The sequence below is a fragment of the Labrus bergylta genome, chromosome 16 (genome assembly GCF_963930695.1).
Source record: "Labrus bergylta chromosome 16, fLabBer1.1, whole genome shotgun sequence".
Lineage (NCBI taxonomy): Eukaryota > Metazoa > Chordata > Actinopteri > Labriformes > Labridae > Labrus > Labrus bergylta.
The window spans coordinates 9,121,234-9,145,557 of record NC_089210.1 but is presented as its reverse complement, the minus strand read 5'-3'; the positions used below and the strand labels follow the sequence as shown (position 1 = coordinate 9,145,557).

Sequence of the window (24,324 nt, the reverse complement as noted above, 5' to 3'; positions counted from 1 at the left end):
GTTGAAACACAGTCTTTAAAAACAATCACAAGAACAACCATAGTCAATATTGCAGAAGAGAAGCCGAAGCGAAACAAAGAAGCAGATGGAGGCCATGTTTAATTGAACAGAGGGAAGGAAATATCAGAAGCCTTGTTTTTTTTTTTCTATGTTGTTGTTGGTTTTGTTTTTCCATTTTCCTGAGAGGGGATCAGAGTGATGCAGGGGGGCTAACAGGAGCGTGGGAGATTGTCTGTGTCTGTGTGAGAGGGGTTTGTGAGGATCAAGGGGTTAATACAGAATCACAAGTTGACATCTAGCTGCAGGGTGGTGAAAAATGGCAGCGGGAGAAGGTGGGAGGGGTGAGACAGGAAGCGTGAGGTAGATAGAGAAGAGTGAAGGAGGGGAACAGGAGGGTTAAGGGGGTGAGGAGCAAGAGTACAGGGAAAAAAAAAAAGGGGGGGGGGGGATAATGTGAGACGTATTCCCGTAAGCAAGTGAGCATACGACTATGTGAATCACAGAGAAAGAGAGAGAGATAGAGGGAGAGGCCGTGACTGAGGCTTTCGCTACATTTCTGAAGGAGAGGGTGAGAAAAAGGCAGGAGAGCGGGAGAAGTCAGCCGTGCTCCTCCTCTGCCTCTCGTAGGTTGGGGACAGAGAGGAGTCATTCCCCCTCCGGCGCTGGCTGACATATAAGCACCACAGCGGCCTCCTTCCTCCGTCATGTCTTTATCTCTGCTGCACACAGATACACAAACACGGATGCTGTGCGCACTCGAGTGCACACAAGTATGGACGCAAGCAACTTGGACGTATGCATAAATATGCATACTTACGCTGCTCATGCAGATATTACACAAACACATACACTGTATCGCACTGAGCCGGGGCCCCTGTGTGTGTATGATACATCGCACACACGTGCAAACACACTCTCACATGTGGACTAAAAGCCTACAAAGATATGTAGTGACAGGATGCCTCTCATTGTCATCTTTCATTCCTCCTGCCATCGTCACATCTCTTTTCAATCTATCTCCCCTGTCTCTCGCTCTCTATTTCTGTCTCCCTCCGTCTTCCCTTGTCATTCTTTCCTGTGGGCGCAGTGGGGTGGGGGAGGCCCTGAGGTGACGCAGAGACTCCACCGCTGGGTGAACCTGGTGAATGCTGCAAAGCCATGACCATAGCCCCATGAAGGCTTGCTGTAGCGCCCGCTGAATGTCACAGTTTTAGGTTTCAAAATATTGAACATAGACAGTTGGATTCACACATATGGGAGCAGGAATTGAAGCAGACATGGAATGAGGGTTTTAAGGATTGGACTGGATAAATAAATCAGCACCAATGAGGAAAAGACAGCATGCCTCACTTGGCAGAGACAAAAAAAAAAAAGGGTAAAGAAAAATCTATATCTGCAGTAAAAACTGCCTCCTGTTTAAAACAAACAAAAAACTATTTCACTTTGAGGATGCTGCAGGTTGGATTCTAAGCTCAGCTTGGGATTCTTTTTTTGGGTCAGGCTGGACTTCCTGCTCTGGCTTTCACTCTCTTAACACAACTCCTGAGAGCAGGGCAATAAAACTTCTCCATGAAGGATTGAGACGAAAGTAATGTGGATAACAAGATCAACTTAGGACATTTTTAATCTATGTGGACACACCAACACAAGGAATAATAACTCCATGTAGTTTGACGGCTCACAAGAAAGTGGAATTAACACCACTTATCCTTCAAGAATAGGAAATTGTTCATCAAAAACAATTGTAACATGAATGTAATTACAGGAAGAGAGGCAGCTCAAGTAGCAGCCCACTCACCGCACGCACATCCTGAGTTCACCTCTGTCCACTGAAGAGCAATAGAGAAATACTTTTACACAAAGACTGCTTTATTCAAGTTTTTTTTTACTTTTAATCAGCAAGATTTTTAATGCTGGAAAAGAGGAGACCTCTGTGGAAGATTCAGCTAGCCGGTAAAATCTTCATGAATGATGAACATGAAGGGAATCCTGACCTAAAAAACAGGCCAAGCTCCAACAAACAGCTAAGGGAATGTTAGCACTGACTTGGCTGTAGCGGCGTCTCTTGTCGCCAGAGAGACAGCCATTTTAAATATTAAGCTGCTTTATTTCATTTTTTTTAAAGATAGTAATGGACAGGTCTACTGTCATGGAGAAAATGAGACATCCCTTGGATCTCTGCTCCTGTGAAGCTGAACACTGAAAGAACACTAACGTAACACAAGCTGAGCTCTTAGCGACAAGCTAAGCTAATGCTAGCTGTGGTCCTCTGACTCCAAGCATCCATGAGACTGGTTTTGAGTGTGACTCCTTCTAATTAAGTGTTTTTACAGGGTTTTTTTTTCATTCTTTATTAACAAAATAAAGCCTGCAAACTTACAATTAGTGACTCACTTCTGTTTTTATCAGGCTATTTCTCAGACAGAAAGCATTATGAAACTATCAATTGTTGTAGTATTGATTCTGATAAATATAGAAACTTATATCATCTTTGTATTATTGTCCAGCCTTGCCAAGTTCTCGGTTTGACCTCACGCTCTCCCACACTCCTGCATCGTCAGCAGATAGATGTGGGTTAGACAGCTCTATTATCACACACGCAGCTCATATCCATATGGCCGCCGCTATCTCCTCGCTGCCTTCCATACGGTGCTCCAAACAGACCTGAATTTACACTTCAAAGCAGGGAACTGTATCCCGTGGCCTCCGCCCAGCTTCAAACAAACATGACACACAGCAGAGTACGATGCCAAGCCAAGGTGTCCATAAACAGTAAATCTGGGTGCTGTGTGCATTTGGAAACTTAACAGTGAGCGTGTCCCCATGAGAGGAGCAGTGCTGCTGGGTCAGCACTTCCTTTAATGGTTTGGTACAGTTACATTTGAGTGCAAGTCCAAGAGTCCACACACATCACAGAACCGGAGGGGCGGGGGGGGGGTTTCCACATTGCTCCGAGGCATGGAGCCACTCCAGAAGTACGAGTCTAAATCCCAAAATCTGTACTAGAATGCCCAATCTTTTCATTCATGTCGTCAATAGAAGCTTTTCCCCAGGAATCTCTTTTGAACTTCACCCCACGAAGCTGTGGGAGAATTTCACCAGCGCGGAGGAGTTTTCACAGTGCAAATAGAAAAATGTAATCACTCCACTGACGCTCAAAAATGCAGCTGCAAGGTTTTAACATGACGACACTGATATCCTCCTTTATAAAGCATTCAAGTGAAGCTCGCCGCTAAGCAGCGCTCCGACTTTACTATTCCCATTAACGGCTACTTTACAATTACACGGGCTGTGAGCGTGTCCATTTGACTATTTTCACTGAGTGTGTGGATTTTTCTTAGCTGCAGCTCACAGGCCTGCTGACCCGCAGCTGAGTGACACACACAAGATAGTCATCTGGGCTGAGACACAACTCATCACTCTCACGTCATGGCCCACACACACTGACAGTGTGTGTAAACGTGTGTGTGTGATTTCACATGTGCATGTGTATGTGAAGTTTAATGATCAGCTTCAAGGCAGGGCTTTCACAGTGATGACACAGAAAAAATGTCCGCACAGATCACATCTCGAACAGCAGAAGCAACATGACAGTGAAACACACACAAAGAAAGAACTCGTCATTTTCTCATCATGTGACTGAACAATACGACGGTGGCGTAGAAAACAACTGGTGCCATCAAATCGACCCTTGGACCTGCAGAACGGTGACAAATCCAGCCCCTTGACTGCCAAAAATCACACGGCAGCGGCCAACAGGGGGGGGAGTGGGGGGGGGTGGGGGGGGGGGGGGGGGGGGTGGTTGTTCGGGGTCCTCAGAGACACAATCACAGCAGCCATCATGAGCTGCAACTTTTGGCTCTTTTCTGTTTTGTGGTTTGATGCTTCTGGCCTCTGCAATTGGAGAGACAATTAGAAGCAGCGCCTTAGCACATGCCTCATCCACCACGTGCATCAATAATGCATCGGGCTCAGCTGTCTTTCGCGGCCATTTCTAAATGGAGGTAGGGCAGACATGAAATTAAGCAGCAGTGTGCAACACACACTTGGCTTGTAGCTCCAAGGTTAACACCCCTGCAACACTGCCCTCGGGGACAGGCACAAGTTCAGCCGTGGCTTCTGACACCGCCTGACACAAACACAAACATCTCAGTCTGTAACATAGATATCTTTCATATGCTAAACAATATGACTTAAAGTTACCTCCCTGTCAAGGCAATTATCTTTATAATTGATGGAAATGCAAATTTTAAATCACTTCAGCCGTACAAACATAGGTTTTACTGTTGTGTAAAGGAGAGATAGGCCAAAACAACCGACTGTTACACCTCGCCCGTCTACATTATTGTCATGAAGGCACAAAGGTGGGCATCAGAGTTAGCAGCAGAAGCGCATCAGAGGCAAAACAGCAACTCTGTAAACGTTTGGGTTATGGAGTTAGGGTTAGTGTGTGTGTCTATGTGTGTCTGAGTGTTTTTGTATGGGAAGCTTGCGTTGTTTGTTTGAGATCGGGACCTCATGCTTTAATAATGCCGCGACGCTATGGATCAAACACATCAGAACTCCAAAATAAAGCCGTTGCAGGGTTCAATGTCAAAATACAAAGGCTAAGTGACTGCGGAGCTTCGTTACGGCACTGAGGCAGAATCCCCAATGTAAAAACAGGCTGCATACTCACTTAGTTACTTTTAGAAACATTTTGGGAAGTTCCCTGTGGGTGGCGGTCTGGGTCAAGGGATGAGTCAAGCAAAAATGAAAAAGGAATATTTGTGCCCGAACAAATCTGAACAGGCTACAATGGTGTTTTTCATGTTCATAATATCACATGCAGCGACATCACTGTCACTTCACTTTTTAAAAGGGAGCTATAAAAAAGTCAAACGTTTGATGGTGGATATCCGAGGAGCAGTCTTGTCGTACTTTTCAATCACTGTGACACTATGGAGACGCTGTGATGGCTTACCTACGGTGCTTCGAAAGGGACAAAACGCTGAACTGATTAATGCGATAAAAAAAAGAATGAGTTCATTTCGGACTTTGATCGCATCACGTTTAACATGTTAACCCTCATTTTCAATAAATCCTTTGAAAAGATTTGGAAATAACTTCATGATAATGCAGATTTGTAAAAAGCTTTTTTGATAAGAGTTCAGATGGACCAAAAACACTTTAAAAAGATGTCATGTTCTGTACACACTGCATCATTAGAATTTCTGACAGACAGGAGTCTTTCGTGCAACCAGACTTGACCCTTGAGTCTTAACTTGGTGTCGAAGAGGAGAAGCAAGTGTTCTGTTGAGAGTTTTTTCTGATTGAACAGACTTTTTTTTTTCCAGGATCACCCAAATATGAAGAGAGAGACACAGAGTGGAGGCTGGAGCTGCTTAAGCAAAAAAAAAAAAGTGTCAGTGAGAAGATCATAAAGTAGCCTGGAGCTGAGAGCTGAGAGAGACAGACAGATTTAGTTTGAACTGGGGGATTTAAAATGGAGGTCTGACCATCCCCTCCTTCTTTTTCCACTCCTTACACAACCTAAAGAGCGATAGCCCACCTGAACATACACACACACACACACACACACACACACACACACACACACACACACACACACACACACACACACACACACACACACACACACACACACACACACACACACACACACACACACACACACATTATGCACACACACACGGGCATTGCATCAATAATGGTGTAACATCTTTAGCCACAAACAGCGTACCACTTCACATGTCCTGATTTCTTTGCCTTACACAACAGTACAACAGGCTTTTTATGATCCAGCTCTGCGCACACAAACGCACGCACACACACACACACACACACAAGCACACACACACGCGCACACACACACACACACACACACACACACACACACACACACACACACACACACACACACACACACACATTGTGTTGTTCTTCACCTATTCCCTGAATGGTTGAGCAAGAGGGTCCCTTCCTGCACAGTAAAAACAGTATTTCCATTAGAGTGTTGGGAGTGTGTTCGGCTCTCTGTGACTCAGACACTGCAGCACTGTGACTTTGTGTCTCCGGCTCAACCGCTGCTCTCTCTAACAGCGAGCCTCAATAACATCCCCTCTGGTTTGTGCCACTTCACACCAGCTATAAGGGCAACACATAAAGCTTTTCCCAAAGTGATCATCTGCAGGCGATATGCAGGGCACGCACTTTTTTTGGGGGGAGGAATTAGGGCTAAATAGCTTTTGTAACAGTCCTTGCTTTTTAGCCACACAAACCTGACACAGAAACACACACTCATACCCAGGAGCATGCCCACATGATAATGTCTCTGTTATTTGCACACACAGAGGCAGATGAATATGTAAATAACTTGTGAGGAGAATATGGATCGCTTGTGCTGGGGAAAGAATATGTTAATGACTGGTGCAGGGAATGAGTGTTAATCACAAGTGTAGGGTGCATAAATGCGTTTAGAAATGGTGAGGCCTATGCAAATGAAATACACAGGGGATGATTGCATGTAAACCGCATGATGCACGGACAGGGGTGTGAGAAAATATAGATGCAGGTGTAAACAAATCACAAACATGAACAAGAAATTAGGTACAAGTCTGAGCAATGGATGCCAAAGGATGAGATTCTATAGCGTCTGCTTTTATCTGTTTAGCATTCGAAATCAAGACCCTGTTATAAGGCCTGTCGCAGCGGCAACAGTTACCAGGGAAACCTGATGGCAGGATGCAGAGGGCTGAGGAGGGGGGGGAATGGAGTGTGGGGGGGGACGACGACATATATGCAAGGACATGGGTACAGTGCTAAGGCTGATTTGCTACCATTGAAGGAACAGTGGCAAGCTCTTCCAGATATGGCACCTTAATGAAACAAGACTGACAAGTGGCGTAGAGGCGCTGTACAAGTTGGTGATGTTGCCGCCGTTTGGTGCATTTTGTCTGAGTGTGTAGTCATGGCAACGAGGTGTTGATATTGCGCAAGCGCACTCTGAAAACTGAGATGGCGATGACATTCAGGAAAGCACTAAGCGAGTGTGAGTGAGCTTGTAAACCAGAGCAGGGCCTTTCCTGTCCCTCTGTTGCAGAAGAAAAAAAAAAAGTGCTGACCATTTCACATTCGCAAGGTCTCATCTCAAGCCGAGCCAAAGGGATACAAACAATGATACTACAATTAAAATCATAACAAGAAGAAAACAAAAAAATAAAATAGCCACCAGATTTCACAGACTTCAAATGCCATTGTATGTGCCAGGTTTTTTTAATTTTCAAAGTGACCTCTGCTAACAGAACATCTCTCAGAATTATAACCAGTGTAATTAGCTAATTATAATAACAATATTACAATAAAGATAACACTTGATTTAAAAAAACAGAAAATAATCAAACTTGATAAAAACCCAAAATGAAAAACACTTATCATAATAATTTTGTATTTTTTTTTAAAAGAGATCTATAAGCTTCTATATTTTTTTTCATTTAATTGTCCTTTATCTTTAGAAAAAATTCACCCACCACTGTATACTGCACTGTATGTTACCTTCTGCTTCACTGAACGAGCTCTGCTTACCTTTAAAAATGCTCGTCAGTGCCTGTCGTCCATTTAGCGCCCTGCTGCCATGAAATCCACTCATACACGATAACACTGAGATACAGTTGTGAAATAATCCCCTGCAAAGGAGCAGTCCTCGTCAAAGGGTTCATGTCCAGTCCTAACTGTGTGATAACATGAGGGGTCCTTGCCTGCTCAAGAAATCAGAGCAGATGAGTCAGTGAGGGCTGGAATGAGGAAGCCATTTTTGAGGGCCAGGTTATTTCCTGCGGATGCATGTGGCGTTCACTTAGTGGCACGCTGAGTCCGCCCCAGTGCTAATTGTTAGCCGGAGTCCAACTGGATCAGTCACTTAACAACTTCAGTGTCATATACAAATGAAAAAATATGTATTCTCAGCTATCTATAGGCACAAGTAGTAATAATAATAGTCATGTCAATGATAACAATGATAACATAATACCAATAGTATGTCATATCTTCATTTTAAAGGATCATTTAAGTTGGAACTGGATCTAGCGTCTAGCGAGCATGCTAGCATGTGTGACATTTTTAGTAATAGTAATAATACAGCAAAATATTGTAACACATTATTCATTATTAAATGGCCATTATGACAAATAAAGCTAACGCCTGTTATCATTATTACCATTATGATTATTATTATTCATACTCTAGCTATGCTGTATACCAAATGATGAAGAGCTGTAGTCTTATTTCATATTTTTCGCAGCGGAGTGTAAAGATTTCCCTTCTGCAATGACCCTGTTTGTGTGAACGAGACAGGAGAGAGGGAAACACTTTCGTGTGGCTACAAAAAAGTCAAGACCCAAAAAAATTCACTCAAACACATTGCCAAGTTGTTGTTTTAGCTCCCTCTCAACGGATGCCGCTCTCCCACATGTGTTCTTATGCAGCACAGTCAGAGCGGCCATCTTGTTCCAAGTTCGGAAAAGTCATAAGGGAGGTTCACTACAACAACTTTGTGTAATCTTCTTTTTTTTTTTCTTTTTTTTAACTATTCTTCAGACTTTGTAGTTTTAAGTCTCAAGCTTGATAAAGATTCTTTATAATTAATTTCTTTGAATGAAAATATATTTACGGTATATATAATATGTACTTTCAGTCTGTTTTATATCTCTCGTTGTCCTTTATGCCGTGGGAATTACCTGTGTTCAATTTCCCATGATAAACCACTTGTCCTCATTCAAAGAAGACAGTAGCCAGTCAGGTGTAAAAGGGGAAAAAAGGTGAGAAATTAAGAGTGAAACCACTCTGAAACGAAAATATTTTTGTGTTGTTTTCTGTCTCCCTGCAAAGTCTGATACGTGTGTCCTGGACAGAACCATTGCACTGCTCTAAATTAGCTTTCTCTGCTTTGTGTTAGTGCTTCCTGGAAACCTGGGAACAAAACAATTGTTTGTCATCAAGAGTCTCTGCCAAACACTAATACGACAACATGTTCAATGGCCAATGTGATGTCGCTCTTCAAATATATAAATTGAATGTGTCTTGATATATGAATTATTCTCTATTCAACCTAAAGAGGCGCATTACTCATGTTTTATTTATAGCATTCAACTGTGATTGTGTAGGCAAATGAAAAGAGTTGGTTTCAGCTTTGGCAAAGACTACTATAGGGTTAACGGGCGACTAATTGATTCAAAATGTTTGGCATGTATATCTTATATGTTTGTTTCTGACTGAGTTTAAAAGCATGTGCAAATGCTACTGTTGGGACTAGTGCTGATATGATATTGTACTCTGTCTCCTTCTGTCTTACTATCTGCTTCTTGCTGTCAACAGACTGACAATGTAAAGCAGGGACTTGGTGAAATATAATCTTTTCTGGAATCTGTCCTCGAGGACAGTAGGCTACAATCAGTCCTGTTTACCCGGTCTCACAGGTTCTTTTCTGTCTCACTGTCTCTATTAAGCATATTTAATTCTTATTCCACTCTCAATTTATTTAAATTTGAGTCTCTTGCACATTTTCCTTGGAGCCACTCTTAAAAAGCAGGGGCTCGTTCTGGCTTTTCCCCATAAGGCCTTTGAGAGAACTGTGGAGGCCCAACTGGGGCAGGGGCACAGGGGAGGGCAGGGTGCCACCTGTGGGTGCTCCTCCACTGGTAGAGGTTGGAATCTGGGAGCAGGATATGGACGTATTCTGAGAGCAAGGTGAGGGGTTGTTGTTATTGTTGAGGCCCACACCAGAGCCTGTGCCGATGCCCAGGCCCATCATGTTGTTGTTAAAGTGATGGGTTTTGTAGTAGTGGTTGAGGTGCTCTGATCGCGCCAGGTTTGGCAAGTTGACTATCTCCGGATGGTGCAGCCTCAGACTCTGGCCCCCTCCTAATCCACTGTTTCCAGTCTGGGTCATGGTGGAGCCTCCTGAGATGCCGCTGCCCCGACTGCTGGCCCCAGCCCCCAGCTCATCCTCCACATTAATGATCTCAATGGCTCGAGCAGGGCCATGGTGCTTATGAAGCTGGTGCTGCTTCCTCAACTTATAGAACACCACCAGCATCACCGCTGCCATGAAGGTAATGGCTACGAAGCAGCCGATGATGATCTTGGTGGTTTTCATCACATCATCCAGGCCTGAGAAGCCTGGTTCAGTGATGGGCACAGTGAAGGTGGGTCTGGTGGCCCGAGGAGAGGATGAGGACCAGCCGGCTGACAGAGAGGACGCTGTGGTAGAAACATGTTCCGGCCACAGGTGGCCCGAGGGAGTTGGACCAGGGTGAACACGAATGAAGGTCTCATTGATGGCTACCAGTGCAGACTCCTCTTCTCCTGGGGTCTCCACTGTTTCCACAGTGACAGTTGTGAAGTAGGTGTAGTTGACACTTGCATCAGCAGCAGTGACATTGAGGACAGCGGTTGCCGTTGTGTTGCCAGCAGCATTGGTCACCATGCACGTGTACTGGCCCGTGTCACGTAGAGTGACGTTTGTGAAGTTGAGCGTGCCGTCGTGCAGGACAGATATCCGAACCCGGTAAGATCCATGGGTCATTAGGGTTCCATTAGGAGTGATCCAGTTGACCGATGTTGTAGAGGTGCTTGTACGACACTTGAGCTCAGCAGCCATACCCTCAGTGACATTGAGATCTGTAGGTGGCTCCACAATGACAGGCGCGTAACACGTAAAGTGGCTCTGGTCAAGCTCTCCAATGTATTTACCCTTTAAGACTGGCGGAGCGTGGCAGCGGGCACAGCAGGTGGTGTTGCTTGGCACCGTTTCCTTCAACCACCAGCTAAGCCAAAGCACATCACAGTTGCAGATCCATGGGTTGTGATTGAGGTGGACCCTCTCCAGCTGGTGCAGAGGTGTGAAGAGGTCATGGGGCAACGAGTGCAGAGAGTTATGTGACAGGTTGAGCTCTTCTAGGTTTTTCAGGTCATCAAAGGCATTACGCTCAATGACAGACACCTGTGAGTGCATGAGCCACAGTTTACGGAGAGACACCAAGCCTTGGAAGGAGCCAGGCCGAATGATCTCCAGCCTGTTTCCTGACAACTCCAGCTCCTCCAAACGCACAAGGGCTGTCAGTTTGGGAATGTCCTTCAGCCCACACATGCCAAGGTTCAGGTATCGTAGATTGATGAGGCCAACAAAGGCTGCATCAGAAATGAAATCCAACTTCTTGAGCTCACCCAGGTCCAGGCGACGTAGCGAGGGCACTCGGTGGAAGGCATAGCCCGGCAGAGTCTCAATGGGGTTGTTGCGCAGCCACAGCTCCCGCAGTTTGCTGAGGTACTCAAAGGCATGTGATGGCACCAGTGTGAGGCGGTTGTCAAAAAGCTCCAGTGTGTTGAGGTTGGGGAGGCCATTGAATGCTCCGACTTCAATCTGACGGATCTGATTCTTGGAGAGCTGGAGGATCTCAAGGTGCCTCAAGTGCTTGAAAGTGTCTGACTTGATTACCTGGAGAGACAGATAACAATAGAGTTAGACATTTAGGTTTTAATGTGATAACATTTGACAATGGAAGGTTTTGGATAAGGTTAAAAGGAGGAAATCAATTGTGTTTAACACTTTTCACAGTGTGAACACCATGTAGCTTCATTTCAAGGTGGCCCTGTTGTTTCTAATTAATGGAGCTCAACGTACAGAACAAAATATGATTTGTTTCTGTTACAGGTTATAACTATATAGTGTTACATGCAGTGTAAGACTTCGTTAAATTTTCAGTTGCGCTTACATTTTTTTTTTTTTACTTAATGGAAGACAGATTCATTTACATATATATGCAACACTAATGCTGAATCATTATTTATTTAGATTTGGATATGGTTTGGATGAGCAAAACGTTTCACAACCATTTAAAGAAAGTTAGAAAAAAAGAAAAAGATTGTCAATGAATGATTCAAAGACAGACATGGATATGGCTGAATGCATAATTAAACAAACAAACCACACAAATATAAATGATTCATTGCTCTGCTAATAATGGAAACAGCTGACCCTTCCACTCCAATGACTAGTGCTGCTGTCTGCAGGGGAAGGTTAGCTTTGCAGACGGACTCCTTCTGACTGCTGACAACAAGCCAGTTAACATGTGACTCCCAACCTCATTTTGGCAACAAAGACCCCCCCCCCCCCCCCCCCCCTCCCCAAGCTGTGTTGTTACTTCCATGACATGGAGTTATATTTTCACTATCTTTTTAAGAGATATCTGCATATTAATGTAGAATCAGTAGGCGAGAGATATTTTGGTGGTGGAAATAGTCTGTTTTTTGTTAACAGTAGCATATGTTAGTATTGACTCATTACCCAATCCAGAGTTAGAATGCATTGGCTAAATGCAATCCCAGGACCCATTTGCTATCGGCTCTAACAATGAATACACTTTAAATTAATCTCTATACATTCATCTGCATATGTAGGTACTTGTTCAAACTGTAAAGAACAACCAGGAAAAAAGACAAAGACATTATTGCCCAGAAGTCCTTAATCACTCCGGTAGTGATGACTTTTCCTCCATTTTAGTTTTACAGACAAATAAATGAAGCTTTATAAATAGTGACAAAAAAAATAGGATTCTGAAAAGTCCATCCATCTCACTTAACAAGAATGGCAACAATGAAAAACACAAATTATGGGGTACTGAGGGGGGGAAATGGCTAAAAAATCATCCAATTTAATCTGTTGCTCAATGCTTATATTCATCAAGCAGGTGTTAAAACATGGCTTTATGTTACGTCTAAGCTCTATCATTAACCTACTGCCGATCACATTTAAGCACTTTCTCCAGACTGAAGGACATTTTTCTTTGTTTTTTAATTAGACTCAGGGGTCTTTCTACAGACACTTCATATTTCCTTGGCAATAAACAGGAAATCAGTGTTGTTCTGTTAACACCGAGGAACACCACGGAGGAAGGATCTGTGACACTGCTCAAATCTATCCATCCAACTGTCTTAATAGTCTGTGTGTCACCTTTTTTTAAATACATTTTTGAAATGAAAAACTTTAATTGAGGTTGTTGTTTATTTCCTGCAGGGGGACATTGGTCTGAAAAATATGACTGCCACAGGACCTGGACAGCGCCCACTCGTGTCTAACTGGACATCATTTGGTGAAAAGTTGAAGACACACGCACAACTAAACTGTCTTTGAATCTCGGACTGTTTGAGAAGCATTTGGCTAAAACCCCTCCACTCCCTGCGCGACTCACAGAGACTCCTGGAGTCAGGCCATTGCCTCTTCTGTATGTAGAGCAGGAGCGGGGGGGAAGGGGGGGGGCATGTTAAGAGGGGGTGGGAGCTGTCAAGGCTTTACTCTCAGGGTACTCAGTGAAGGGAAAAATAAGCCACAGAATCTAGGATGCCTTCAGGTGTTAAAACATTTTTAGATTTTTAATCATTTCAAATGGGGCTGCAGGATACACAAAATGAATCAGAATTTGTAGGCTAAAAATGAAACGGGACCAATATTTTCATCATTATTTATTTAAATGTATTTATTTGAACTGATTCTCTTTAAACCTTCCAATTCAAATTAACATTAAGACGTGAACGTCACGTAATGTTGAATAAGATGGAGTTTTTTTTCTGAGGACGGATGCACTGGACAATTGTTGATTTCCATTAGAGGAGATAAGATGTAGTGGAAATGAATTTAAAATCACAAAAGAATAAAGCACTGTCAGCAACACGAGGAAGGATCCAATTACCTCAAATGCTGCTGCAAAGAGTAAAATCAACCCACTCTGTTTATAAACGTGGAGATTCATGTGCTTTGTATCGATGGTTTGTGGTTAAATGATCTAGCCTCGCAGCTGTAAAGCCACAAAACGATGTCTGGGGACTCTAGATAAATTGGTAATGCATACAAAAGGCAGCATGGTGTCATGGAAATATGCCTTGCTTTCAATTCATAAAATATTCCCTCAGTGCAGGAGAGGCTTAAGTGCCTTTTTTCTATTGCTGTTTACGATACTGTCTTTGTAAGAACTCAAGTTTTTTAAAGAGAAAACCTGTATCAACAAGTTAATCCTCACATCCACAACTAGCTGCCAAAACAATTGTTCCAACTGGTTATGCAACTGCACAAGTGTTTAAGACACATTTATGTGAATGTCTCTGTATTGCATTTATCTGTGTTAAAAAGTGTTCTTTCCTTGAGGTTGCTTTTTCTCCCCAATCAATGACTTCATGAACAGTAACGTTATGGATCAATAGCTGTAACCAGATGTGTCAAAAGGCTTTATGCTGAAAAGACATGGTGAGAAGCAGACATGTTTAAAATGTTAAAAAGAAATCTCCTGGGGCGCTGGTGGCGCAGTGGTTAGTGCGCGAGCCCCATGTATGGAGGCTATAGTCCTCCAAGCAGGGGGGCCCAGGTTCAAATCCAACTTCTGGCTCCTTTCCTGCATGTCATATCCCAATCTCTCTCTCCCTGATATCTGACTCTATCCGCTGTCCTGTCTCTCCAATAAAGGCAGAAAATGCCCCCCAAAAAATAAAAATAAGTAAAATGTAAAAAACCTCCATCAATAAATCACACTTATTATCACAAAAATAAATAGGCTACGGGTTTCATATTTAGGAATTATGAGGAAGCGGAGCATCTACGCTCAAATGCTGGCCTATGTCATCAATGGACAAAGTATTCAGATTGAATGAGGGACCAATTTTTGCATAAATTGTCTGCCTGTTTTTTCCCCCCAGTCTGGCCTCTATGTGGACTGTAGTAGACAAGGGGTAGGGATAAATAAGTTTATACTCCGTTGTACTCATCTTTCTAATTACATTTGGCAGGTGTTTATATTCTTATTCAAGACTCCTGAAGCAAAACACAATCAACCCTAACAAGATGTGACCTGGCGAGCAAACATTTACCTGTATGGAGTTCTCCTGCAGGTTGAGGTATCGAGTGTTCACAGAGATGCTCTCCGGCACGTCATCCAGGCTCTGCCGGGTGCAGATGACTCGACTGGCCTGGTTGGAGCAGGTGCAGTGGGAGGGGCAGGAGGAGGCGGCTCCCACCAACTCCGGCCCAGGGAGGAGGAGCCGCAGTAGCAGCTGGGCCAATAGAAAGAGGAAGGGGGAGGGGCCGGGGAGGCAGGTCAGCGTGGCGATGCGCATGGCAACTGGGACATGACCCTGCTCTTTAATCCGGAGGTACAGGTGATCTGACTCCACACTGGTGGATGTGCGAAAAAAAGGTTTATCCAATCCCTTTGGTCCTCCAGCGACAATTTGTTCTTTCTAATTCTGCATCCTCGGAGGTGTTTCGTGTCCTCTGTCGATCTCTGTGTTTTCTCCTCTTGTGTCTTGAACATAGAAATATGCAGATAAACAGATGTTATTCCCCTTTTCTCTCGAGCAGTCTGGGGATTTGAGCGATGCTTTTTTGGAAGTGAGAGGAACCCAGGAGTGACTGTGGAAGAACAAAAGAGAGAGAGAGAGAGCGTTATTAGAGACAGAACACAGACTGCCATCCGTGTTTTTACCAACAAAGAATGAACAGAACAAATAAGAGGCAGACATCTACAGTATATCATGGGAGGGTTTGCAACAAAAAAAAAAAAAAACCTTGAGGAGCATTAGAACTACTATGTCACTGCTCATATCAAATCCCACATAATCCCTGAGCAGACATATAGTCACAAATCAAATCCTTTCACCTGGGGCAGGTGGAAGCTGGTTCCTGTAATTAACGGTTCAAGAAGGTGTTGCGGAAATATGGAAACAGAAGTAGAACAACATTTCTGTTTTTTACAGCACTGCATCAAGTATGTAAACATGAATTAAACAGAAAACATTCCTTTTTAAAGTGGTATGACAGAAATGAATAACAAAAATGAACAAGTAGAATAGCAGTGAAGAAATGACAAGTTAATGTAAAACCTCATACCAAAGCCAAGGCCAGTACTAGCCTGGTGAAAGTTTTGACAATAAGGTCTCAATTAGAGGCCGAGAAGAACTTCAACATCAGTCCAAGACAGACAAGAGGCAAGTATACCAGTGTGAGAAAGAAGGTAAGCGTGCGCACCTCTCAGAGTGGTCTGTATGATGATGTGGATTAAGACTACAGAGATCTAAACCTCAGTGAGAGACGGGAGGGGCAGGGAGGACTCTGCTTCCTGTGCTGCCTTTAGAGATGGAAATAAATGTTTTAATTACGAAAACAAAAATTTTTCTTCCATCTCTCATGCAAAGTTTTTGACCCTTCAAGCACTCAACAACTTAAGACATTCGGAAATGTTTAGGGCAGCTCCATAGGCCAGCACAACATGTTACTGATTATATTAACAGGAGTTTCTCTCTCTCTCTCTCTCTCTCTCTCTCTCGCTCTCTCTATCCAACATAGCCACAGGTTGACATAGACGGCTGTCAAATTACTGATTGAAGTAAGTTAAGTAAGAACAGTAACAAATGCCAAGTGAATAACCTTTTTTAAATAAACTGCCAGGCAGAAATAAAAAGGACCTATTATGTTGCAGATGAACACTGTCATTTGACATTTTTTGTCTGACAATAAAAACTTATGCACTAATATAAAAATGTTAAATCATATAAACTACAGCACACCAAAAAGTAGGAGAAAGGAAACAGGTGTGTTTTGTGTTTCTAGGTTTTATTACCATCTATGGAGTGTGGAACAAAGACGTCTTCTCCCCTGAATAAAACACCCACCCTGTTATCTGAGGCATGAGGGTCTATGGGACAGGTGGTCTCAGGTTTAAGGACCATTAATAACAGCACTGGTGTGAGAGAGCGGCGTCCAGTCATCCAGCCAAGCTCTCATTTGTTAACACTAATTACACCAAGTAGGAACCATTAATAGGACGGTGATACATTAGTGTTTCAACATGCTAACTTTAGCAGCTTTAACAGCATTCTACCAACATATTGAACAGACAAGGAGTAAAGAGACATACAATAAAATGTGAATGTATTTTCTCAAAAGATCATTGTTAAGGTCATGTCATCTGAAAAAAAAAGGAGAAAACTCATTCATCACTTAATCTACTTAGTTTCTAAGTCTTTCTCTCATAATGGGCAACAGTAAAGCTACATATCCCAGTGTAATCAGTTGAGAACTTCTGATTCTTATTTGCATTTTGTTTGAAACTGAGAAAATACTCACTCGTGAAGGTCTATTTCTGCTGTATCAGTGTCTCTGTCTCCTACAAATGACTGAAAAAGTGCCTCTTCTCTGCCTAAAGGAGTGTGAGACTGTACAGCACCCATAACAAACACAATAAATTGTTCTATTAAAACTGCGTAGGCAGCATTTAGTGAATTTGTAGAGGTTGTTTTTTAAATACTTTCCTCTATTATATGTTTGTGAAGCATTTTGAAAACCAAGAAAATTGAAATCTATACAGCATATAAAAAAAGTTATATCTATGATATTAGTCTATACGTACTTTTCTTTTTTTAAATGCCTAATTAAAACAGAATGATAAAAAAATAACATGATTGATAAAGTTATAAAAAGTTGGAATAATAGAAAATAGGACCTGTGATATTTGACGGAAAGTAAACCTCTAAGCCCTGCTGGTACCCTTATCAGCTGCATACGTTTTTATCAAAGCAGGCCTCAAAGGACCTAAAGACCAGTAACAGACACTAAATCCAGAGTGCATCACCACTTTTTCACCACCAGCAGCATAAACACAGCAGTGCGACTGAAACTGTTAACTCTGTTCCTGCACAAGTGCAGCGCTGCACGCTCTGGGGGCTGCAGAATGGTGAAGCGAATGAATGGTGCAGTCTACATAACACTAATAGATGGCCGGCTGATGTCAGGCTCCAGCAGCCTCTGTTCCCTCTGCAGGTTATTTAGACCTGAGCAGCCTTAATAAGGGCATCCAGCAATCTAGATGTGGTTATTAATGATGATGGTTGTAATGATGGGATTCTGACACGCACACTCATTTGACACGCTGAGCATCCTCACTTGGCACAGTAAGAAAGGAGACAAGAAGGGGGGGGGAGAGAATGAGAAGGAGAGGAGGATTATTAATCTGATAGATGACTGTATGGCTGCAGGCAGAGAAGGGAATTATCAACACTACAGTAATAGATGAATACTGAACAGCTGCAGAGAGCCGGCCGGAGAAAGAGAAAGAGATGGAGATGGAGACAGATGGAGGGAAGGTTGAGTGAAAGGGATGATGGGGGGAGGTAAAGATCCAGAGAGAGGTATAAATAGTAGAAAGGAGAGATCAGTAGTAAAAGAAAGACAAAAAGGGGTGAAGAGGGAAAATAAGGAGGAAGAGAAGAAGAAGAGACGCATTAATATTAATAATCTCTCGCTCAGTGAGAGAGAAAGACGGGAGAAGGGAGGGCTCAATAGAGAGATGAATATAAAACAGACAGAGATGGAGGGAGGGGAATGACAACACAGAGTAGCATATAAAACAGAGAGCGGCAGGGAGGTGTAGGCAAAGAGACAACACAGAGGGATGAATATGAAACAGGTGGAGATGTAGAGGGAGGAGAGGAAAGGTGGGGGCGAGTTGATCAATAATGCCTACGCAGTGGTTCAATGACATTAAAACACACACAAGGACACTATGATAAATCATATCGGCGGCAGCATCTCTGTCCAGCAGAGCAGGATACTATCACTAAGAACTGCAACAGCTGCAAAAATGCTAATGCAAACTGCAACAACTGCTACTGCTACAATTGCAACAACTGCAACAAGCTACCGCAAAAAGTGTCACTCTAACTGCTTCTGCACAACTGCAATAACTGCTAATGTAATAACTGCAAAATGCAACCACTGCACCTGCCACAGTTATGATGCAATAACTGGAACTTCAACAACTGCAACAGCATCATCTGCAAAAGTGAGAAATTAAGCTGGAACTGAAAGTACTCTTAACTGCAACAACTCTGATCACATCCAGTGCAGCTGCATCAACTGTGGTTTTAACAACTGGAGCAGCTGTATCTGCTACAACATCAACTGCAAAAAAATCCTAATGCAACTGCAACAGCTGCTACAACTGTGACTACAACAACTGCTATTACAAAAACTGTGACAACTGCAACTGTAATAGCTGCTCCCAGTAGTGCGAGGTAACTGTAAGTCCACTATGTGTCTTAACTAAACTGTATCTGTTTCCAAATTCAATAACGCTGTTACAATTACAGAAATTTAAAAAGCACTCATTACTCGTTACTGGACAGTATGTGAGTGGGAGAGATTATGATAACATTATTTACTCGCCCATCCCTGCATGCCACTGCAACTGTAACTGAAACAACTCTAACTACAACAACTACTAATGCAATAACTGCTACTGACGCGACTGCAATGCAGACAGAAAAAAGCATCTACTGCATCAACTCCAACAATTGCCAGGAAATAACTGCATTATCTGGTACACCTGCAATATCTGCAACAACACCGACAACTGCAGCTTCGACAGCTTTAATTGCAATACCTGTAATAACTGCCACAGCAACCGCTGTAAATAATGCAGCAATTGCAGCAGTTGCATCCGCAGCAAATGCATTTGCAACAGCTACAACAAGCACAACGAATGTTGGCGGAGCTGCAATATCTGCAACTGCAGCACCAGGCAACAATGCAGCTGTCTGTCTCCTGTGTATCCTGGAATGAGAAGCAGGTGTTATTTTTGGATTGACTCTCACCTTTTTAATAAATTTTAACTTCCAGCCACCTTTTTTTCTTCTTGCCAGCGAGAAATAAGTGCCAGAGCTATTTCAGGTAGAGTTACGAAAGGTGCAAAGAAAAAAATAAAGGGAGAGAAAGAGAGAGAGAGAGAGAGAGAGAGAGAGAGAGAGAGAGAGAGAGAGAGAGAGAGAGAGAGAGAGAGAGAGAGAGCAGGTGGACGCTGGGGTTAAGATGGAAGCTTAGATGTTTTTGAGGGAGGGAGAGAAAAAGGAGGAGGTGGAGAGCGGGAGTCAATAGAGTAGACTGAGACTAGTCAGAGGTGACAACTGGTTAGAGGCTGGTTGATTGCATTCAGTCTTGCTGCAGTCACTCTCCACATGTTACAATAGTCTCGACCTGTAACTCTCCCTACTCCTCCTTTTCTACGTCTCCCCTGATATCGTCCTCCTCCCATCGCCTTCCGAAAAGTAGGAACTCTTCCCCTCCTCCTACTCCCACCAGCTGCCTTACCTCCTTCCTCCCTAGTATTTCCTGGAGCCCGACTTCTCCCCTCACCCCTGTGAAGTGTCCGGTTTTCGGGGTTAAGCACTGTATTGACCTCTCAGTTTGATGAAAGATTAACCTGCTACAATGATGCATTTTAACCCTTAACCCCCCCCCCCCTCCCTCCAACCCATTCTATTAGCGCCAAACACACAAACACTCTGCAGCTTCCTTTCCCCCTTTTGCTCTCTCTCTCTCTGCATTCAAATCTTAGCCAACAGAGTAACCATGGTTACCTATTCACCATAGCCTCCCACTCTGTCCAGCTGTATCCCACCAATTCCTCCTCCTCCCTCATTAGCACCCTATACACACTCTTATACAAATGGCACAACCCAAACTTGAGTGTGAATGACATCAACACTACAAAAAGCAGCATTTTTTTTTTAGCACACAAACTGATGATACTTTGATTTACAGTGTAGTAGCCTACACTTTAATTTGTCTGCTGTGTCACCACAAATCACAGGTGCAAAGGTCAGGGGCATGTTACCTGTGAGATGATGAGGGAATAAAATGGGAATTGACATTCTAGTGATATAGAATATATATATAATACATTTTGTATTATATCTAATGGTCTACACTAGTGTGTTTGCAAGATTCAGCTTTTTGAATGCCTTAAAAATATATAAATATTTTTTCTCATTTAGTGTTACCCTAAACAAGAAGGTCCTTTAAAATAAAAAATAAAAAAGACACTTAAAACTCCTCGCAAAAGGAACAGATACTGTCCGAGAAATATACTATATTTTTTCAATGGTATGTCAATAAAGGTAAAGGGTGAGTTAAACCTTGAGATTAAGTTAGATTTGGGTTTAGGGAATAGTTAAGTTATAGAGGGAAATACTTTGTAAGGTGAGAGAAACATTGTTTCCCTTTTTTTTTTGTAAATATCCAAAATTCAAAAACTTTTGTTCCTGTGATCTCGGAAAGTGGAATCAGGGGAAAGAACCCAGATGCAGACCACTGCAGGGTAATCACAAACATGTATCAGATTGCTGGGCTTCCTGGTGGGCACACACAATGGTGAATAGTCCAAAGCAAATCAGGAACAGAGCAAAAAAAAAGTCTAATGGCATGCATCACCTTGGGACTTCAAATAATTTGTACTAAAAGTAAAGGCAGAATTTGTTTTCTTAACCCAGTGCAATTCTGCCATGTCTGTGATTTAAAAAAAAAAATTTAATTCCCATCTTTAATTTCCAAACAATACTTTGCAGAACACAGAAGTAATGTTAATAATATTATCATCAGTCACTGGAGTTGTGGAAGGCCATATTGTTAACCATGTTTTTCCCTTCCCTCTGTGTATCCATTGTGTCTCTTTACCAGCCAAATATTGTGGAGGCTGTACAGTCATAAAAAAAAAATTAAAAAAAAGTTTCTGACAGAGGAAACTCTAATCCATTAGAATAGAGAAAGATTTGATGGATTACATGCATGGCAGCTTGGGACATTTTTGGAATTTTCAACAGGCTCAGCTGTGATAATGTGCTATAATTTATTTAAAGTTATGTTATGAGGAGCTTTGAGTTTATGTCTGGGTGATGAAGAGAAATATTTTGAGTAAAAGTGATCCTTACATGGGGGGGGGGGGGGGGGGGGTCAATTTCTAAATCATGTGAAGGCTTATAAAACAACTGTCAAAGGAATGAAGGAAATGGTCCAACATGTAAGAAGTGATGCTGATGAGGGGGGCTGGAACAGGTTAGTATATGGCCGGGTAGTCAGGAGGAAAAAAAAAAAGATGGAAAAGTCTGGGGGAGGATGATGAGAAATCACAGTAAAGAGGCTGTGGGAATAAAAATGTAAAGTAAAGGGATGTTAAAGAATGAATCGTGCTAGAAGATGAGCTGAAACATCCAAAGCGTCTGGTATTCTGCTTTAAATGTAATGACGGGGAAAAAAAAATGTAATTCAAGCTTTTATCCCCCTTTAATCGCCAACGTGGAGTGTTCCCAGTGTTCCTCTTAGCTTCTCCCCTGAGCTTCAAAGAGTAGCTTCAAAGTTAAATAAAACATTTTCCCACTCTGTTAGACAACATTACATATACAGTATATTCTGTCTTCTATGAAATATTCAATTCTAGACTTGCCAAAGGCTCCGTGGAGTTGAAGGTTAAAAGACCCCTATCTCCGTGTTTTTGATCCCTGGTGCAAGAAGGTTTCCTGTGAGTTTTATTTCATAAAGATTTATGTCGGCCTCTAAAGGTTCGGGTAATTGAGTTTGGATAATTTTACCCTCCACTACATCTCCAACTGTGACCACAGAGCCGTAATGGAAGAGGGGAGGGCTGCGAGCAGAAGGAGAGAATATAAGGTGTGTGTGATATTGTTTCCTTTGTCCATCAAAAGTCACGGAAGTACAACAACTATAATGAACCGTGCAGGAAGATGGCTGGATAGAAACTTTTCTAACTGACACAAAGAAAGGAGGAGAGAAAAAGATGATCCGACAGCCGCACAGTCAGAAGTACGCTCCCTCTCTCCAGTGTCCTGTCTGCACATCAGCGTGGAGGCCCATCAATAATGGCTCGACACACACCAAGATGGCAGCTCATGCAGCCATGAGAAGGATAAAAAAAAAAAAAAAGAAAAAAGAGAGGAGCTCATCATGTCTGTTGTGTGCGTTGGGAAAAGAGCCATGACCTTTCCTGATCACTGTGACATCGTGGCAATCAGGGTTGTGCCTGTGAGGCTATAAGTCAGAGGAACATCTGCTCCCACACACACACACACACACACACACACACACACACACACACACACACACACACGACAATTACTCAGAACTATTTAAATATGTTAGAACACTGATTTTATTACAAATTGTACCAAGTCAGATTATCTTCAGCACCAGAGCTGATACTGGTGTTATGTCGGGGTTATTATATGTCACGGCAGCTGCTGTTTCAGTCAATTTACTGCATGAATTTAATCAATTACTTCTTCATTAAAATTCAGTTTGTGGTCAAGCATGTCTGATATGAATGATATGATAAGTTTCTCCTGATCAATATCAATCCTGATCAACACCCACCCAGTCATAGGCATTGAATCTGGAATAAATTCGGACCCCACATTTTGATTTTTGTTTTTTCAGGGGGGGATTTCGGGACAAGTTTTCTGTGCCCTTTGCTCTACAGAAACGGATCAACAGCGCTGAGAAAGATGTCAAATTGACTCCTTTGATCGAAAACAGCATCAATAACATAACAGCTATCAATAAAAAATGATTCAAAAAATTGATTGTTCACAATTTACTACACAAGATTTATCTGTTTGTGGACTAATCCCTTGCAATAGACCATTTTGGTGTTTGTGCACAGTGATGATGATGATGATGATGTGTTATGTGGGCGGAGCACAACTGGTGGCAGACGATTAGCTAGCAGTAGCTTGCGGTCAAATCACATCAGGAAGTTATGGACCATCTTTGCACCACCTCCAATTATGTTAATGGTTTGGCAGCCCAAAACAAGTTGACTTACAGTGACAAGCTAGCCATTAGCAACGGGCTGAGGTTTCCTGACTCGTAATCACTGTGGAGTCAGCGGGTCAAAGGTCAAACTAAATGGACAAAGTTACAGGGGCCGGACTTCGTATACCTTGTGGAGAAACCTAGTGTCTATACTGAAGAAAAACTAAAGGCATACCAACCCACTGGCTCGTATATTTTGTAATTTGCGGTCATGTCCAGGACATTGAACACTGAGATTTGATGGGTTTTTTGTATTAAGGATACCGTACTGCCTAGGCAGCGACAAAAACATCAAACGCAGGATTACAAGATGCATACATGTTGATGGCAAACTGCACTCTTATCGTTGGGTTACAATTAAGTCCTTGTTAATTATTTAATTTAGTTTAATGTATGTGCAAGGATGTAAATCTCTTATCTCTTGCTTTTGCTGTTAGCTGTCAAAATATGCGGTAGTGCTGGGACTAAAGTCAACAATATTATGTCACTTTTTCCACCTTAAAAGAGAAGTTTCAAAGTTGATCTAATTACAAACTTTCTACAGCAATAGCCAGTTAGCTCGTCTTGATACTGTTTGATACAATGGCTGAGGCTACGAGATGGACGACGATGGTGACGGATGA

At 42.6% G+C, this 24,324-nt stretch overlaps 1 protein-coding gene across 2 annotated transcripts in view; it reads right to left on the bottom strand.

The window, feature by feature from the left end:
* Positions 1 to 1,878: 1,878 nt before the first annotated feature.
* Positions 1,879 to 24,324, bottom strand: part of lrrc4ba (leucine rich repeat containing 4Ba) — a 38,197-nt gene continuing 15,751 nt past the window's right edge. Inside the window, exons 1-3 of one of the 2 annotated variants that reach the window (XM_065964711.1) lie at positions 20,186 to 20,294; positions 14,914 to 15,454; positions 1,879 to 11,494 (exon numbers count right to left, since the gene is read on the bottom strand). In XM_065964711.1, the coding sequence (XP_065820783.1) occupies positions 9,536 to 11,494; positions 14,914 to 15,159 (2,205 nt within the window). In that variant the 5' untranslated portion in view covers positions 15,160 to 15,454; positions 20,186 to 20,294 and the 3' untranslated portion in view covers positions 1,879 to 9,535. Of the gene's footprint in view, positions 11,495 to 14,913; positions 15,455 to 20,185; positions 20,295 to 24,324 lie in introns of those variants that run through there. The other variant, XM_020645744.3, reaches the window with a different exon arrangement.